The 19,513-nt window shown below is 39.3% G+C and overlaps 1 protein-coding gene across 2 annotated transcripts in view; it reads right to left on the bottom strand.

The window, feature by feature from the left end:
• Nucleotides 1-10,222: 10,222 nt before the first annotated feature.
• Nucleotides 10,223-19,513, bottom strand: part of USP9X (ubiquitin specific peptidase 9 X-linked) — a 99,321-nt gene continuing 90,030 nt past the window's right edge. For both annotated transcript variants that reach the window (XM_061453394.1, XM_061453393.1), the window contains exons 39-45: nucleotides 18,453-18,638; nucleotides 16,560-16,780; nucleotides 15,396-15,484; nucleotides 14,479-14,635; nucleotides 13,839-14,051; nucleotides 13,294-13,389; nucleotides 10,223-11,821 (exon numbers count right to left, since the gene is read on the bottom strand). In XM_061453394.1, coding sequence (XP_061309378.1) covers nucleotides 11,687-11,821; nucleotides 13,294-13,389; nucleotides 13,839-14,051; nucleotides 14,479-14,635; nucleotides 15,396-15,484; nucleotides 16,560-16,780; nucleotides 18,453-18,638 — 1,097 coding nt within the window. In that variant the 3' untranslated portion in view covers nucleotides 10,223-11,686. The remainder of the gene's footprint in view (nucleotides 11,822-13,293; nucleotides 13,390-13,838; nucleotides 14,052-14,478; nucleotides 14,636-15,395; nucleotides 15,485-16,559; nucleotides 16,781-18,452; nucleotides 18,639-19,513) is intronic.

The following is a 19,513-nucleotide window of genomic DNA, read 5'->3' as shown; positions in this document are numbered from 1 at the left end:
ACCTTGGAAAAAAAAAAAAAAAAAGGACCATATCAGTTGGGGAAAACCTAAAATGCAATGGCAAGTGTTCCTGTTTATATGTACCCCCAGTGCCACCAAGGTAAGTGAAAGTGATCTTGTGGTTTTGCCATGACATCAGAAGCTCTTGCTTATACACCTGTATTTTCCTGACATGGATCTAAATATAACCCTCCCAAACTATTGGAAGAACAGTTAAAGTACTTAATGTTCAGATTGTTACCTTGATGAGAGCCAGGTTAAGACAGATTCCACAATGCATTTTCTCCCATGAGAGCTGTACTTTCAGGCTGTCGGTACAAAGAACTTCCGGAATAATTTGCATTCAGTACACCTAAAGGACCTGCTGAAACCATGGTTTCTAGTGGCTGTTGGGTTTGACTCCATACACTTCCTAGAAATGGGGAGATCCTTGCTGACAGCACTTGCCTCCTTTGTTGCCGATCCCAAGCTTTGGCTGCGTTCACAGCCAACAGTTGTGAGTAACAGTGCAATCTAGAGGTACGTAGTAATTGCACAGGTAAAGAGGTACCATGTAACAGTGCCGAGTGCAGCTACAAACACAATATAAATACACAGGATGCAAGATCTGAAGTATTTAAATTCATACAGCAGTGAGGATTTTGAAGGTTTGATTCCATTCGCCAAACAGAGGTACAATTGCTTGTGTTGCAAGTAAGTTACTAAAGTACAGTCTCTTGTTATGAAGTGTACTACAGATTGGAGACTTGCCTTTCACATTTGCATCCCATAGGCCTGGTTGCGCAGCAAGTTCTAACCTCCCCTTTGGAAAGACTACCTGAAAAGTGAAAGCCAGGATTGTGAAAAAGCCCAGGGCATGTTCTAAATGTTACCCCATAACTGCTGAGCAGGGGGTTCATGCCAGTCAGCTAAGGGTGCCTATCTGGCCACACATGGAAGATTTAAGGGCATAAATAGGTAATAACATGGTGCCTGGGGCAACGCATATTCCATTTTAGAGCAGGACAGGGCTATGCAAACTGAGTTGCAGGAACAGATAAAGCCAGAGGTGGAATTTTACATGAGACTGTGTTTGGAAAAATTTCAGGGAGCCCAGGAGCGCACGTGTACATGCAGAGCAGGATTTACAATTGCAAGCATCGGACTAGAAACCCTCATGCTGATGGGACTGCACCACAAGCATGCTGATGGTGGCACAAAGGCCACCAATATCCATGGGAGTCCAGCCTCGATGGTGTTGAAACAGATGGAACAGCCAGGCTGCTAAACGAGCTGACAGGGCAAAATACAGAACAGCAATACCAGAACTTGCTTCAGAGGAGAAATTACTCTAGACAGACACTTTTAGTCCGGTAACGTAACTTACATTAAAAAAGCCACAGTGATCTTAGCAAGCAGCACAAGACAAACATTCTCCAGGGCAAAATGCTTGCCAGTCCTAGCACTAAGGGTGCTAAAAAGTTCATGAAAATAAATGTGAAGGGAGAGAAAATTAAATAAAGTGAATTATTAAAACAGCTCTAAAGAAACCAATCTACAAGGAAAAATTGCAATGAACTGAAATCTGTTTTCCAAACTGAAGGCCTAATTTAAGACAAGTGGGTGAACTCCAGCAGATTACACAACAGGAGAAATAACTGTTATTATGTTACCTCTGTGTTATTGAATTAATAATGTGATAATAATAAAAACCCAAACATAAAAATCCATCACTCAGCATCAACGATCTAATTTCAGCCTGTAAGAGCACTGAATGGAAAATGAAACTGTGATTGAAGTTAATGTCAGTCACTGGACTCTGCACGGGCCGAATGGAGCATCAACCACCTGCAGCAGGCAGGAGATTCAGCTGAGCAAGGTGGTGGCTCCTTCTGGATTTACACCGTAAAAAGTGGAAATTAAAAAAGATGGGGACAGTGCAAAGATGCCAGCGCCTTCCTTTACCATCTTGTCTGGCAAGATCCTCAATGCAGGCTTACTGCTTTCACACAACAAAGATGCAGTGCAAACATGGCAATATTGAGTGGGACAGTGTTTGGACACTTGATAAATGAAGAGCATTAAATACACCAGGATCTGCCATATTTAACCGTGATCTATGGCTGGTCCTGGGATTCACAGGTGAGAGATTTACTGCAGAGTAAAGTAAACAGATTGGAAGTAGCCCCCCTAATTTCCAACCTTGGTTGTACACAGATGGCTGCTGCACTGTGATGTTACACAGCCTGGGTACCACTGAACCCACAAGGTGCCAACAGAAGAAATGAAAGCTGCCTCCTTCCCCTGTGTCTGCACAAGGCACCAGCTGGCAGGGAGGTCCCTCCACCTCAGGCTCCAAATACCCCTTTGTAGTGAGAAGTTGGTGACCACAGACAGTAGGAAAGAGGTCTGCTGATCTGGTTGCGAAGCGGATGGACATCTGAGCTCCCAAAACACTTTCAACTGTGAGTTAACAAAATAAACCTAAACCATGGCTCCGTAGAAAGCACATGGCATCCTTGCATGGTCCTGTGCTTCTCCTACCCCCATTATTCATCCCTAGTAATTATATTTTAGATGTGTGTCATATTAAACAACCTTTTGCTCAAACCAGCTGTTCTTATCAACATGACAGAATACACAGCTGATGTGCTTATATAGTTTATATCAAGGATACTTACTTCATGGATGGGTGTCTCAATTCTCAGCTCTTATGCTGCACAGAGGACACGAGCTACTATACATACAGTCCAACTTCAAACATTACAGCCAGGCTTAGTACTAAAATAGTAATAAAAATCATCATCATCTCCGTGAAGATTAGCATTGTTACAGGGACATCAGAAACCTTGGAAACGAAGCAAACTGTTGTTTTACAGAAAGACGTTAAGTGTTCTTGAAGGAATTTCAGTGGTTGCTTCCAGTGTAAGGCTTTGTTTGCTAAAAGAAAAAAGAAGGAAAAGGATAAAAGAAATAAAAGACAAACCAGTGAAGCACTGAAGTCTTCCTTTAGAAGGGCTTCAATTTCCCCCCTACTGAAAGACCAGCCAGCATTTTCTTTATACTTTAAGGGTGTACTGAGATCCATCAGATCCTACCTAAGCATCGACACGTATCACGGATTCTTTCATCATAACAGAATGCTCTCATTAACATCATTATCCCTTTCCCACCTCCTGCTCCTCTGATACCTCAGCAGCCTGGCTGACGTGTGCCCAGACACACAGGGCAGAAGCCAGACTACACCCAGAGGCGGGCAGGGCCGAGGCTCACCCTCCGGTGCCCTTCTCACTGCCACCTCACCAGGACACCCACAACCTGAGTGCCCACCCTGCAGAGGATGCACAGCCTGCCATGCACCAGTGCAGGGAGGGAGGAAATACGAAGGGAGATGTGAGGAAACCATGTGAGATAGAACAAGGTTGGAGCAAGCCCATACAGAGAGTTTTTGCAAAAAGAAGAGAGGGGAAACAAGCCTCAGCAATAGAACTACAACGCTGACCCTTGTGTTGAAGTTATCAGGTAAGCAAGTACTAAACCCAAGAGAAATGCTTTGGGTCATGAAGTAAAACCCATAGGAGCCTACATTCTAAAAGGCTTCAGGTGATTGATGAATCATGGCATGTTTCACAGTCACCGTGGAAATTAAATTGAATATTAAATTAAAAATTGGGAGAAATGTGAGTACAGAACACATCTGTGTGAGGCACTTTTCACCTTTTTGCTGTCCTCATCAAAAGCTTTCTTCTCCCAGTTTATAACAAACCTCCCAGCCTGTAATGATCCAGTGGGATGCGTCCAAAATTTTTCTTGAATTCTTATTTTTGCTAACACATTCACATGCACATCCATCTGTTCAGATGGGTGACATCAACTGAACAGACCTGTAATAAACTCAGGTGTTACCTGCTTCCTTGGGTGTCTTAAGTAGTTTGTTATTTGATGGTAATACTATAAATTCCCGGTAATTTGCCATTGTTTTGTATTTTTCCTTACGTCTTCAAAACCATGCTAAGAGCAGACAGTAAACCAGAGGCTTCCATTAGTTCTCCATTACACCCACTTTGAAGTCCTTTTATGTGGTGGCCCTTGCTCTGGTGGAGCAGAGCAACTGGATCATTGGCACCTAGAGTGTGAAAGCGCACCTCTCCCTGGAATAACCACTTGCTACCAAGGAGAGGCAAGTGCAATTTACAGGAGTCATTGGCCCTCAGCAGGCATGAAGGTGGAATGACCCCTGGGAATATTCACAAGCAGCCAAGTCTTCTCCAGCAGCTACAGTGCAGTCGAACCAGTCCTTATGTGCTATAACAGATTCAAAGGCAACAGTGAACCTGATTCCTTTCCCGAATTGAGGACATCCCAGCTTTATTCCCCTGTCTTCACCACAGCGAGTCTCTTCCATCCATAACTTCATTACATGGTATTTTAATAAATTCAGCACAAGAGGCCTCCGGTGGCCAGTTCTTCAGTTAAGTCCACATTTTATTTACGGTTTGCTGTTGGTACTTCAACCAGATTTGTATATACACATAATCCAAAGCCTACATCAAAAGTCATGTTGACTGCTCTGAAGACCGAGAGAAGTGACACGACTGGAGTTTTCTTCCACAGCTACATGGTAAGTGTACATTCCCACTGCAGGTTTTTGGTGCAGGCTGCAGAAGTGTCCACAAGGACAATGCCAGGTGTCGCTCAGCCTCGGCCTGGGAGGGTTACACAAGTCTCTTTCAGCATTTCAGTCTTACACACAACCACAGTAGCAACTGGAAACATTTCTTTCTGGATGAACACCTGGGCTGATCTGCAGAGTACTGTCTTTTCACACTGACCTCTCATTTCTAAACCCTCACTGTATCAACACAGCTACAAGCTGATACACCTCCCTGCACTTGCACTGCTTGAACAGTATTGGTTGCAGACAGATTTCATGCTACTTTGCATGGGTAAGGAGGTAGCAAGAGAGACTGAGCAGAAGCATCTGTGAGTCCACATGGTGCCACCTGAAAAACACCAGTCCCTTCGCTTGGATGCAAACCATCAGCACCTACTCTGAGTCACGCTCCAGACCATTGCACACATCCCCGGGGAGGGCAGGGAGCCCTGTGCCAGCCTGACCAGCTATTCCTGCACCCCCGCTGGCCTGACCCAGAAGCTGTCACACTGCTAAAGCCGCTTCCTGGCACATCAGCCTGCAGCAGCTCGGCAATGAACGTTAAGAGGTATAAACGGAACAAGCTCGCAAGGCCTCTCGCTCAGCTCACTCCTGTCTTTGTTCGCCCAGAGGATTCAGCTTGGTACAGATCTTAGAGCAGAAGGATAAAAAAATGCTTTACATGCTCCTTAACTTCCTGCCAGAAACCAATTCTTCAGTGCAAGGGGGAGGCCTGAGGTTCAGGAGGGCTCACACTCAGTGGTGTGTGCAAGGCCAGACAAAGCATGTTCAGCACTTCCAGTTCCCCAGGGGCTTCACTCGGTGTGACCTCCCTCCCTTCAATGAGACATCTCCATTTCTGCCCTTCACCTGTCCCGAGTCACACAGCAGGACAGGTAGGTGGAATTTGCGAGTATCATTAAACCCTAAAGACCTGGTTTTGTGTTTCTAAGCTTTTGAATTGGCTTCCAGAAGGACTCTAAAGCACCTACCAATTTAAATACAATCAAGTGTATTAAGAAGTGTCCAAGTTTTCAAACAGCCTTATTTCCAAAGTAGATTCCAGTGAAACCTATTGGTTTTATTCACCTGTAGGAACTAACTGTCCAAGACAGAAAATGAAGCAAAAAAACCCAAACCTAAACCCCAGTAAGTTACAAGCTGTTTGAATTCAAGACTGCCACCCACAGCATAAAGCTTTCATATCCTACGTATGTTCTGAGAAGATTTAAGTTCACCTTGTCAAGGCTGTGACTGCTGCTGTTGCCCTGTAAAAGGCTCTGCTGCCTGGTGAACATGGCTCTTCTGTAGCAGCCAACAGCAGAACAGCAAGTGTTGGCAGAAACAAAGGTAAAAGCCATCATGGCAAGTGAAGGGATTTGATTCCAAGAAAATACAAAAGTATTACATAGAAAATGATCCTGGCAATCCAGAGTGAAAAACTTGGTAAGAAAGAATCCTAAGAAGTGATTGACAGGAGTTTAGGAGTGAAGGACAAGAACTGAGCAGAATGTCAATAAATAAAACTACAAAAAATGCAATCAATGCCTTCAAAAGCTGCATCCACAGAGGTATCAGTACCAGAAAAAAGACTATAACTGCTTGTTTCATGGCTTAGGTGAAATCACACTTTGACAGCATTCATCCAGCCCTGTGGCCATGTGGCTAGTATGGGAAAACCAGACATTTAAAGACTTTGCTCTGGTAAGGACCAGAGGGGACATAACTGCAAACACATGAGGAAGCTGCAAACTACACAGCTTGTGGCAACATAAACCAAGTTACTGGAACAGCAGCTGTAGGTTAAGAATAAAAATTATCAGACATTTAAGATAGTATAGATACAGAGAAGAAGGGAATGGTCTTATTTTCCTGCACTGGATGTTCTTCTATGGTTAGATTTTGGCCAAATTCATAGAACCTGTTTTCTTTTTCCTCCTATTTTCATTATTCAAGGTTAGCTCATTGTTAAAAACCAGAAGACATTCGCACATTATTTTGACCACTGAAGAACGATGCTGTTGTTTCAGAATTGTGCTAATGTAATTAAGGCTACATGAAATTCTTCCATGGAAACAACCTGTAGGCCAGTTTTATTATTAAGAAGCAGCTTTAAGGAATTATAAAGCTAAAAAATACAGAGTTGGGTATTTAAAATCTGATGAAAAATTAGCCCTTACTCAGGAGTGGTTTTCTCCCTCAGAAATAGGCTCTCCTGTGCTTGTTTTGATTTCATTGTCGCAAACAACTGTAAACAAAGCCAAGTAAGACAGCCATCTTTTGTGCTACCTGCTGACTTATCTGTCCTGATCACTTCAAACATCACCAACTTCAACTCTTAGGGTGTTGAAATCAACAAGACTCATACAAACACAATTGAAATCCAAAGCTCCACCACAGCTTGCATTGGAAAAATCAGATTACGGGAGTTCCTCTGAATGTAAGTGCTGGAATCTGTGTCAACAGTTCTGAGAACAACCTATGGTGAAGACGTGGCAGGGGCAGGACTGAACACTTCTCTTGTATAAAAAGACAGAAGTATTTGATGCTTTAAAAGTTAGTCCCAAGGAAATTCTTATAAAGGACATTTATAGTATGAAAGTTAAGAAGTTGCGCACTGTAAAAGCGACAGTGCTCAGACTGAGTTAAAGCCCTTCTAGTGCAGCAGAGCTGCCTGGTGTGTGTGTGGGGGGGCAAGTTTCAGTGTAAATGAATCTGTCAAGGTGACAATCCCCACAGAGCAATGGAAGGAAGGTAAGCGAACACCCTGGAACAGTATGGAGGGCATAGAGGGTGTGCTGCCTGTGCTGCTGCTGCCCAGGGATCTTTACTGCACTACTAGAGATCAACTCTAGCTGTGAGCCAGAAATGTACATGCACTGCGCTTTGAAGAGCTGTTTGCTGTCATGTTCCTCAGGAGACCACTTGCAAGAGGAACAGAAATCATGCAGAAGGATGTAGCTGCGTTTGTTTCACTTGCTTTCTGCTTGTTGTAGTACCACTGTCCAGCATGCAGCATTTTTACAAGATGGTTCCTACTTCTCTCCCAGAAAGCCTCGCATGTCCTGCTCTAGAGAGAAGTCAGGTTTACTTTATTCCTAAGATCTCATGGCTGTGACAAAAGCGGTATCATGAACATGATGGAGAGCACAGGAGGCAAGAAGACAGGGAGCAACAATTAATTGTCTTAATTATGCTGTGCTGGAGCAAACAGGAAACTCCCACACCTGTCATCAGAAATGTACAGTCAGCATCAGCATCTCACCCTCCCAAAAACTGAGGTTTGTGTCCTTCATCACAGAGGTGAACTTGCTTTCAGTGTGGGTTTGCAAACGTGGACCAACAAGGTTTAACAAAGATATTTAAACACTTAATTGGTTACCCTGCAGATCTCCCAACATGCCACTTCTTCCTCTAATTTTTATAGTTAGCCTTTAACTTTTGTTTGAAGCTGAAGTCATTGCATGGAAAGCCTCACTGCAATCAATGCCTAGTAACTGAAACAGCCCAACAAAAACGCTGAGCCACTTTGCCTCGACACAGTTCACCAGCCTATTAGTTTCTGGCAAAAGACACAGAGGTAGACAAAACTGATTGAAACAAAAATGAAGTTCATTGCTACAGCGGCCAATTTTTCCCCTTTTTAGCTCTGGCAGAATGGCCGATACCATTTTCTCCTGGAACTTAGGAAATACACAGAAAGTTTTGGAACCCTAAGTGCTTTTTCATGACACAAGCTAAACCACACAAGCTAGGCACAACAAAGTGGCTGAAAAGGCATAATAGCAATGACTGTAACATAATTTTCTCATATTGTCTACAAGTCTCACTCTGGAGAAAAAAAAAAAGGAGTGTAATTGTGGAATTTCATTTCTTCCTGGCTCAATTTCAGCAAGAAGCACTCAGCTTTAAAAACACAGAACCTCAGTTTTCAGGGCTGGTAAGTTAGCAGGGAAAATAATCTGAAAAAAATTTAAGTCAAGCTGAGTCCTTTCCTGCTTGTGCATCACCACAGAAGTAGGTTCTGCAGGGCAAGTAAGCTTTGACTGAACCCTGTGCAATCCCATTGTTGTCAGTAGGGTAACACAGGTGTAGGTGACCAAAACTTAGGTCAACTATTGATGCACAAATATTAACTGAATTCCTTTCATATATGGCTGTACTGATTTTTTTTTAACACTAACAGCAGCAAGTGTTAAAAGCTCACTTTAGTCACTAAACAACCTAAATCCAAATGTAGTAGAGGGAGAAATTCTGCTTAGCAAGGCTATAGTCAAACTACACATTAGCCACCATACACCACCACCTAGGAATTCTCAGTTTCTATGTATTTGATGTTACATCGTCAGAAACATTACTATTTATTGGCTCATTTTGTGGAAGACCAGAGATCCCCTAGTAACTGTTCTAAACAGAAGAGAGGACTGAAATTAGTAATGGGGAAATCAAATCTTTAGGCACTTTGAGGACTAGTATTTTAAAGTGTGCCATCAACACTGAGGTACTGTGTAGTGCCTGAAAATGACTGCTGCCAAAATGCTGTGACAGTAACGTGCATATGAAACTTTTTACTGGTACGATATTCATCAAGTACAATTCAAACTTGTTTTGCCCAGAGTGAAGAGAATGTTGCACCCCTCACTGTAGCCAGCCTTTTAGAAGCAGCAGCTGCGACAAAGAATACAAGGCTTATCCTTCTTCAAAGTCACAAAGATGCACAATATTCTCCATTTGCCGCCTGAAAAACAACTGCCCCTGCAGTCATTCTCAACTCAAGGACTGGGGGTGTATGACTGAAGAGTCCCAGCCTTGAAGCGTCACAGGTTTGACGTGTCTCTACAATCACTGCACTGTTAAAAGCAAACACATGTAGCAAGGCTGAACTAGCACTTTACATATTTTACCTATTAGTAAAAAAATACAGAATAATCACCTCTAAGATAGCTTGTTTAACAATTACTGGTCCAAATAAATATGAACTCTTTCAGTTAGAGCACTTAGGGTAGAACTTTTGAGTTAAAACCTCCAACAAGCATTCCCAAACATAAGTGGGGGTGCTTTATCCAGATTTACTAAGTCCAGGTAAAATGGAATCACCAAAAAAACTATGAAAAAAGAATTAACTTGAGCACGAGGGAAACACAGAAGCATAAAAGAGATCACTGAAACACAGCGTATTCAAAAACCTTCTGTGTCCCTTCCTTGTTACACTAAATGCGTAAGAATTAACTTGCAACCGAATTTCCCTTTGTCTATTTCAAAACTAGACCTTTAATTTGATAAGCAACTTTGTTTCTATCAACTTTTTTGTAAAAAACACCATCAAGCTTGTGCTCATTAAATATATATATGTATATATAAAAACATACAAAAAGTACAAGATAAATCACATTAAGAAACTTTTACAGTGTAATTGTCCTGGTTATTTTATTCTTAAGGGCCAATTTTTTTTTGTGCACAGAATCTCAATGTGACTGTTGTTCCAGAATTCAGCATCGTGCCACTGCACAGAATTCACGTTTCTGTGCAGTCCATTAAAAAAAAGCCAAAAACAAAACAAAAAAAACCAACACACCACAGGACAAAACATTCTTCTTAAATCAAATTCTATTTGTGAATTCAGCAAAATAATTTCTATAAAATAAAACAGCAAAATATTTAAATAGTATAGGGTGGGCTGTATCTGTTTTGCAGGGGTATTTGGTTTTTAGACAGGTTCCAAAAAAATTACACACATTCAAGTTACCAATTTTCATTTAAATACAGTATTTACTGATGCGGTTCTTGAAGTCTTTAAACAAATGTTTATTCTGGAACAGAGATACCTCAGAATTGTATTTGACTAACCAGTAGTTTCTTTTATAATTAAACCCTGCTTCTAATGTTAAGATTTCCTGTATAATGGATAAAGAGCTAAGACAATTCTCGCTTTCAAGTAGAACTGTGAACGAGCAGAAAACCAGCAAGTTAACTTGGTGCAGTGGCACTCACAAGTACTGTGTGATTTCGTTGACTTCCACTTCACTGGGATGCAGTAGAAGGAAAGTGTTAGAAGTTTATCTAATAAGCTCTACCAAAGAAACAAAACAAGCACACCAAATACAGTCTATTATGCTCCAGGCATCCTGGCATAGCAAATTTTTGCATATTTGTTTTAAATCTTTTAAATTCCTATTACTGAAAACTAAGTGTTCTTTATCCCACCCAGAGACAGAACTGTCAAACATCAGATGTGAGGAACATATGTGAAACTGAAAACCACTTGTTTGTCACATTTTCCCTCCCCATTTTATAGTCTAGGTGTAAGAAGAGAAAGTTCTGAGCAATGCAGTTGTCACACTGGGACAACTGCTGTCACCACTTTTTTTTTTCCCCCCTCATTGGCTACACTAACTTGGTGTGAAGCCATGCTAAATGTTACAGCATAACTATAGCTTCAAAGTGATTAACCTAATACCAGAATGAAAAAGGCAATGAAAAAAGATCTAGAAACAATGTTACATCACCAATTTTCCACATCAACCAAATAATTAAAAGGTTACCAGCCATTACGTTGCTCATAGTAAAATCGACTCCAGTGGCAAAGAATTAACATGAAACTATTCTTGTGGTTGACATGGATAGGCTTTTTCTTAAAGGAGTTGATCCAACTGCCATGAGGCAGGCAACACTGGTTGCAGAGCGCAGCAGATATATCAAGATTTTTTTTTTTGTTGGTTTTTTTTTTGTAGATCTGTGAGTCTCATCAAGACAAAAAAAAATGTTTCTTGCTCAAGAATTAACAGTCAAACATTAATATACTATATACACCTTTGCCATTTACACATTAGCATCAGGCCATTTATTACAAAACACTATACACTTTCCACTGCAGGCGGGTTATATATTGACAGCAATTTTCTGCAGATAAGACAGTGAATAGACTCTCCACTCCATGTTGATTAGGAATAGTTTTTCTAGTTTTAAATATTAGCCAGACACAGAGAAAGGTTGGACTGTAAGGCCTGGGTGCACAGTCTTGATGGAGCAAGTTAATTGATTATGTGCATTTCACTAATCTTTTGTCTGAGGCGGGGAAACTTCTTCACTGCCCTCATAATTTTCTTGTGCTCGTTGGCCAGTTCGCTGAGGGTTGTTCATATGATGTGCTGCTGGGCCTGTATACGGCTGTCCATGCACGTGGTTATTCTGCAATAAAGCATAAACATTTTAAAGGGACATTAAACTTATGGGCTGTTCCCAACTAATTGCTGTGTTTGCTCCTTTACATTCAGACCATTGAAAAGTATCTTCAAGCCCAATGAACTTCTCATGTAGCAGTATCTGTATGTACACGCACTACAGTTCCCTTCATTCCCCTGGATGACGCTTTTCACTTACCTTTTTAATTTACACTGAAGGAAAACAAACTTTCAACTTGTAAAGATAAAAGGATTTACTTGAAATAGTATTATCTGCTTTAGAAATAGCAATCTCAGCTTTTGAATAACAGTTACATGCAAAGCAAAGGCAGCAAAAAAGAAAAAAAAGGAGATGGAAAGAGGCTGCCCATATGCTGTGGACATTAAACTGCACGTCTATCAAAAGTTTCAACCACCCTGAATTCTTTTCCTAAGTCAATGGAAAAAGCATACCTGCATCGAATTTTTGAGAGGAAAACTTTAATACTACAGAGTTGAATGAAATCTAGACCAATAGTTTTCTGCAGATGTTCTGCCCCAATTTAAAAAGTCATACACACATCTGGCAAAAGAAAACAACTCATCTATCTACCCCTTTGCAGAGTTTAACTAACTGTGGAGAAACCAGGAATACGAGGATTGTGTGTGTTAGTGAGAAATGCCATCTCTTGCAAGAAGGTGAACACATCAAACAGGTAATGGTGAGGTTACGGTATATGTCTGGATTCAGGAGCTCAGGAGTGGGAAAATCTGCATGACTTACCAACTGCTCTGCTGAGAACATCAAGTAGGGGAAGCAAGATGGAGGGGAAAATGCATTTGGGCAGGAAAGGAAATTAAATTAGCAGATTTGGAATATATAAAATGAATTGGAACAAAAAAAAAAAAATCACAACTAAGTGGGGGATCTACTATTTTAGTCAATTTGGTAAGAAAACTGGTTACGATTTTTTTCAGATCTGTCTTTCCACTGAAAGATAGTAACAAAGCAACCATTCCACATAAAACCAGGTTTAGATTTTATATGTACTTAAGATTTAGAAATCAGTGTTCATAGCACAAGTCATATGTAACAGCCACGTGGATTTTTCTGAAAGCCTTCCAATTACCCAAACTGAAATTCAGACCTTGAGGCTTGATTTTGTATTTAAAAACAAGAAAGCAACTCTCAAAATATTACCAACAGCAACAAATATGACATAATCAAATTCAGTCCACACTAGACTGTGATAGCATCTGTCCTTCTACTCTTTCTATGGACAATTAATCCATGATCTGATAACATTAAAATTTTCATCTGAAGCTCTAATGGTGAAACTGCTGCTGGCAAAATGGAGGTGCATTTATATCTTTATCCCTCCAAGTGTGACAGTGGACAATAACATGCTTCTGGCTAGATGCCAGTAATTTAATTTACCATAAATGCTAAAAAAAGCTAACCTGGAACTCTGAATAAATGGTTCAACTATGAGCTTTTACCTGTTGATACTGGGAACCAGGTGAATGGGGATACAGTGGGGCATCTTCAGGTGGAGAAGATTCATGTTCATCTGGGGCATCAGGATCATCTGGTTCCTAAAGTTTGAAAAAACATTTTATTTACTTAGATAAGATGTAGTTATTTTATCCAGAGCCAATTCTACATCCAAATGATCCTTTCACTCATGCCTGAAAAATGGAAAAATCTCCACCCCACTGTGTCATCCACAGCTTGCACTGTACTACATAAAAATTCTCACTATCAACGTATTACTGGAAAAACAGACCCCTTCATAATCTACTTTAAATGGCCACTTTCAATTTTATACTGCTAATTCTCTAAGTGGTAGATGCCTACAGAAACAGTAATAAAAGTAAATGAACATAATGAAATTATGTGAATGAACCACAAAAATAGAAATCCAGATTTATAAAATTTGGTACCTCTATAATGGCCAGTAACTGTTACTAAGGTTCACAATTTATAGAAGCACTTTACTCAGATTTATTTTTTTTTTTTTTAACAAGTCAAATGAATTCCTTACCTCCTCTGGACAGAGTTCACAAGCTTTTGCAAGAGTCATTCTAGCACTGTGTGATCTCTCTAGGAAGTAGCCATTTGATGTTTCATTGCTTTGTATTGGTGGAGACCAATTATTATAGGTGTATTGGGGATTCCCAGTGTATGGTCTACGCTCAAGTTCATCTCCAAGCCATTCTACTGCCCACGTCCATTTTCTCTTCAAGTCCCCATTGCTCTGCAGGTGGAAAATTAACAATTCAGAATGGTTTTCTGTATTCTTCAAAATAGAAGGATTTTTCTCTTCCTATACATCAGCTATCAGAGAACAGACCACTAACACACATTTTGCTGTTTAAAAGACTTCCTGAAATATCCCTCTTTTGCACAAAGAAAACTTTGAATTTGAAATGAAATCTATGGATTTGCAGCTGCATCACAAAATCATGAGTCTGAATTTAACCAAATTGCTTTCAATCCTGTATACTGAGCTTCTGATACAGGAAGGTTCAACTGAGTTGTACTCAAAAGTCATAATTTCTTCAAGGTGATGAAAACTTAATAACGGTGGGGTATTTTTTGCAGGGCTTAGATCATTGATAGATTGTTGTTTTTAACATAGAACTGGGAAAAAAAGCAGCAAGAAACAGAACAAAAGGTATCACCTGAAGGATCTGGTAGGCTACAGGACAGTTGCTGAAGAGAGCTACCATGCACTTTATGCACTGGTAAGCTCTTTTCTGATAATGGTTCTTAGAGCGCTGAATGGTGTCAAACAGCCCATCCCTGTCATCTGGGATTCCTTTAAGTGCATTGTGAATCCTACAAAAAAGAAAACCAAAATAAACCCCCAAAACTTCAAGAGTTAAAGAGTTTTAGTATTTAAATTAGTCAGTATCTACAATAATTAAACCTTTTTAATCTCAACTTTCAAAAGCCTTATTCCGTAGACATATAAAAGTTAGGTTTGAAACCAGATGAATATTTAATAGATTTAATATACTAAAGTTAAAATTCTCTTGAAATGTGATTGCATAGAGAACATTTATGTATTAAATACACTTTTGCCCCCAAGTTCACACTTTTTTCATGTCTTAGTATCACTGCTACGACTGACATGCTGCTGAGTCAGTCCAGGCTATCACTGGACTCTCTCGAATGAGATGTTTCTATGAATCAATCTAAGCACCTCACAGTAAATACCAATGAGTTCAGTCCAGGCTATCACTGGACTCTCTTGAATGAGATTGTTTCTAAGAACCAATCTAAGCACCTCACAGTAAATACCAATGAGTTTAGCCTAAATGGCACACTCTTGTATGTGAAAAATCTTGGGTTTACGGGACTAAGAAGTAAATTTCCGACTACTAAGGAAGGTCAAGGTGAAAAATTGTAGGTTTATCATAAAAACTGAGGTTTCTGAATTATCTCAAAAATTGAGATAAAAGTGAAAAAATGCTTTATTAATTTAATATAGATTTTGAACAATCCTCTTGAAAGGATGAGCACAAGAACCACTGGGGAAACAAGCTGTACAAAACATAATAATGATGAATTATAAGAAAGACAGGTACATACTAACCTGTGAGTTTGCCAAGAGTCCTCAATTAAAAGGATTTGTAGAAGCAGATCCAAATAAGGACGAAGCTCATATGTATATGAATATGCAACCTTAAAAAGTAAAAGTGCAGAGAACGTAAGAAAGCATTCCTTGAAGCATGCAAATTACATGGTGCAACACAAGAATACAATTAATCTGAAGTGAACTTCACTGTAATTTAAATGATACCCCAAGATATGATGCCTACTTTTCTTTTTTTACGTTGATTGTGTCAGTTTTTCCAGGGGTTGTGGTTTTGCTGGGTTTTATTTGATTTTTCAATACAGGAAGTTTTGCAAAGGACAAAATGTTTTCTGATGAATTTTTAACACAACTAAAATGAAGCCCCAAGTATGTCCATGCTGAAGAAGCTACCTTAAAAATTATCTTTAGAAAAGCAAAATTACAAAACAGTGTTTTTCCCTGATATTGCTACTTTTAGATATTAGGTTCAAAGGTTATCCTAAAATGTAAAACACATGGCTATCAAAGTATCAGTGAAGCGATTTTTATTCTGATTCTTTCAATTGCCAAACAAAAGGACATAGAAAAATGTCACGTTTACATGGGGGGGGGGGGGGGGGGGGGAGGAAGGGTGAATGTAAAGATGAGCAATAGTAAAGTTTTATTTGGTGTGGGAAAGTGTAAGTACTTTATAGAGATTGAAAAAGGAAAAAACAAGACAGTCTAAAAAGGCTTTCCTGAGTCTGAAGCCAAGCATGTTCTGCAGACTTGTAACAAAGAACCTTATGAATGTACTTAAGCACAAAGGAGATCTTATAAAATTATTCTGATTTTCCACACAACGTAAGAAGCTCTTTTAGGGATAATGATGGAAAAGGCTGAGGAAATGACACTTTCACAACACATAAAGAGCACCTCAGCCTAGTTACTTTCCATCTTTAACACAGCGTTCCTAACTCAGAATAGGTTGACTGCTTTCCTAAACTTGTAAAATGACTTCCCGTACTACTTCAAGTACTTAGTTATAGACCTAAGAATGTAAATACTGACAAAGGATGCCATCTTCAGAAAAGTTTATCAACCACCTGTTAATTATTTAACATAACATTTCTATATCTAAATACAGAATCATGTGCCATACACATATGTATTCCCATCTTTCTCCTAGTTTTTTATTTTTACCTGCCAGAGAAGCTCACTGAGGACAGTTGAAGAGAACTGAGGATTCTCCCAACAGCAGAAACGAAGCAACTTGATGGTCTCTTCAGAGTTGCTGCAATCTTCAATAATTTTCTTCACATAACTAGTTCTCACAAACAAAATGTCTGTTACGTTCTGCTGAAGTGCCATTATAGGCTGAGATAAATTAGGATCACCATAAGGGTTGGCCAGTGGGGGATTACCTAGAAGAGACAGTTACTACAGATGAAAAGGTACTGAAGCACTTTCAATGTAGACACAATAAAATATAAATTGGTGTAACTCAACAAAAAACAACAGATAGAGGAAGAAAAACCAACCAACCACACAATCCAGCTGATTTTCTTTGAAAGATACTGTGGTATGAAATAACTAAGTTTTCCAACTGTGAAGCTAGACACCTGCTGCCTGAGAGAGCTACTTCTCCTTCTCAGGCAAGATTATGCAGGGACAATCAAAGCAATCCAGCTGAAGGCATGTTCATATGCAAGATGAGAAATTATGCAGTTTTCTTAGTAAAATCATCTCCTGAGTTTATCTGCTTTGCTGATTGTGTAACACAGCAAAAATCTATCATATTTTAGGACACAAGGTCTATTTGCTGCACAGGCAATGGGAAACAGTTCAGAGAAATATGTATGTCAGAACAGCCCTGTCTGAAGCTCTAGAGCGCAGAGAACATACTCCTGAAACAATAATAAAAAAGAAGTATCTTATTTAGTAAGCTTCATTTTGTGGAAGGCAAGACTGCTGATTTGCTCCTGATGTTCCTAAATTTAACAGTGTTTTGAGTTATTATTTGAAGATGCCCAGAAGTCCAAGACAGAACTTTTCTAGCTTAGTACGTTGAAGCAAAAAATAACTTTACTCTGCCAATAGCAATTATAATTAGTTACAATAATGTTCATACAAACTAAATATTTCAGTACGACATTATGAGTACAGTGAACGTATTTTCATAGGTAGAATACCTTTCAAGTTAAGTCTCAAATAGTGCACTGGAAACAAAACCAAATCAAAATTGTCAAATGGTTCTGAAGCTTATTATAGCAAATAGCTATAGTAAAATTTTCAGTTTGTTAATCTTACAATAACACATTCTAGCCCCCACTGACTTCAACAACCTGACACATCAAGCTGTAATGAGCCTGCCATTAAACAGCTTCTCTACAAATTCCTAATTAGGTTTTCTAGAATATGCTTAACAGAACATGTATATGCTAGCTATAAAGCCAATGTAGGCCAATATTCTGTCACTGTTTCTCAAAAATAATAGCACTACTGGGTATATTAATGCTTCATGCTATGGTCAATCAATTTCTAGCTGATTCTTTATCTGTTTTAAGTTAAAGTGCTGGCGTGCTGGCTTCTTTGTTGTCTTGAGTGCAAACAAGCACCAAATAATTTTTGAGAGCTCTCCACAACAATGCAAGGTCTCTTTACTGATAAGCAGTATTAGCTGTTTTTAAAGCCTGCTCTAGTGTTTCTCCTGTACAGATTACTTTTGTACTGGTAACATGAAAGTGACCTATTATTTCATTTCCTATTCAGAATCAAAAGATCTTTATGCAGTTCTTTAAAATGAGCTTAAACTATTCTAAAATCATTACTATTTTATAATCAATAAAATACTACTTTACTACTTGGTTGTCTTCCTGTATCTTTAAGGAATAAGCCAAGAAGCATAAGCTACAGAACAGATTTCCATCTTGTGCATTAGTACAGCAAATCAGTTTTGCTAATGACAAAGAGTTTGGTCGTTATATAAAAGGAGTTGCTGAACATGAAAGGCAAATATTTTCCCAGCTAAATATGCACAAAAGACATTTACTGATATGTTCAATTAATCTAAGGAAACCTTAACATTCACTATACCATTGATAGAAGACTGCATCCGTGATGACACATTGCAACAACGGATCAGTTGCGACACAACAGTGTACAGCTTCCCCAATTCAGCATACTGGTATTTAATTGGAGGACCTGGACCTTCATCCAGAGCCACAAGCATGAAGGTTGCAGGAACACTTAATTTCAGAAGTTGTGTCTTCTCTGCTACACCTTTACAGGGGTGGGGAGAGAAAAGAAAAACAAGATGTATCTTATTTGTTTACATGATATTGCAGGGTTTTATCATAATCATTTATGTTTTCTGAGGAAAAAAAATACATCAGCAAAGATGCACAAGAAAATTATGTTCAGTTGAAATATCACACTGAAGGAGAGTTGTAAATGACTACAATTTGTTAACTGTGCTCATGAGCACTTTAGTAACTAACATTTATATTAATAGCAAAGCCTCAGAGAAGTCTTTTGGACAAAGAATTAATCTTATATTTGCAAGGCCCAGGACAGGATGAACAACCAACCCCACAGTACATTTTGTTATTTTTCTATCACATCCTAGATACTTCAATTACAAATTTAAGACATTTCCAACTGTGCCATACTATGCAGTAAGTGTAAGGGTGACAAATCAATTTAAGACAAGACATAAAAGCAAATGAGAAAGCCTCCAAAACCAGCCAAAAACCTAACCAAAATATCCAAACCATACAGCTAGTTTCATTGCAAGAACACCTTGCATGTACTACATTAAGTACTTACTTAAATTTGGTATGTCCCTTCTGATCTTGTATTCTGTTTCTCAATTAGGTAGAAGTAACGATTTTTCATACATATCCAAGTTTTTTCTTATTCTGAAATGCAACTGGGCCTTACCTACCATCTCTCTGATAAGGAGGAATCTAAGCACTCTTTTATAGGATCTTTCTGATCATTAGATAGTTCTGCGGTTACATCCTTTGTATAACTGATCTCTCACTTGTTCCGATGTGAACAATATATTGATTTCTCAAACTATCAGACAACTTATAATCTTTTTCACAGAACATGAGGTGGTGCAGGAATGATGCATTTGTTGATTTTGCTGAATC

Source organism: Pezoporus flaviventris, unplaced genomic scaffold (assembly GCF_033815535.1).
Source record: "Pezoporus flaviventris isolate CSIRO_AGI_PZ_B2104156 unplaced genomic scaffold, CSIRO_AGI_Pfla_v1 ptg000015l, whole genome shotgun sequence".
In the NCBI taxonomy this organism is placed as follows: Eukaryota; Metazoa; Chordata; class Aves; order Psittaciformes; family Psittacidae; genus Pezoporus; species Pezoporus flaviventris.
Note: the sequence above shows the minus strand (reverse complement) of the source record. Positions and strands in the feature narration are given on the sequence as shown.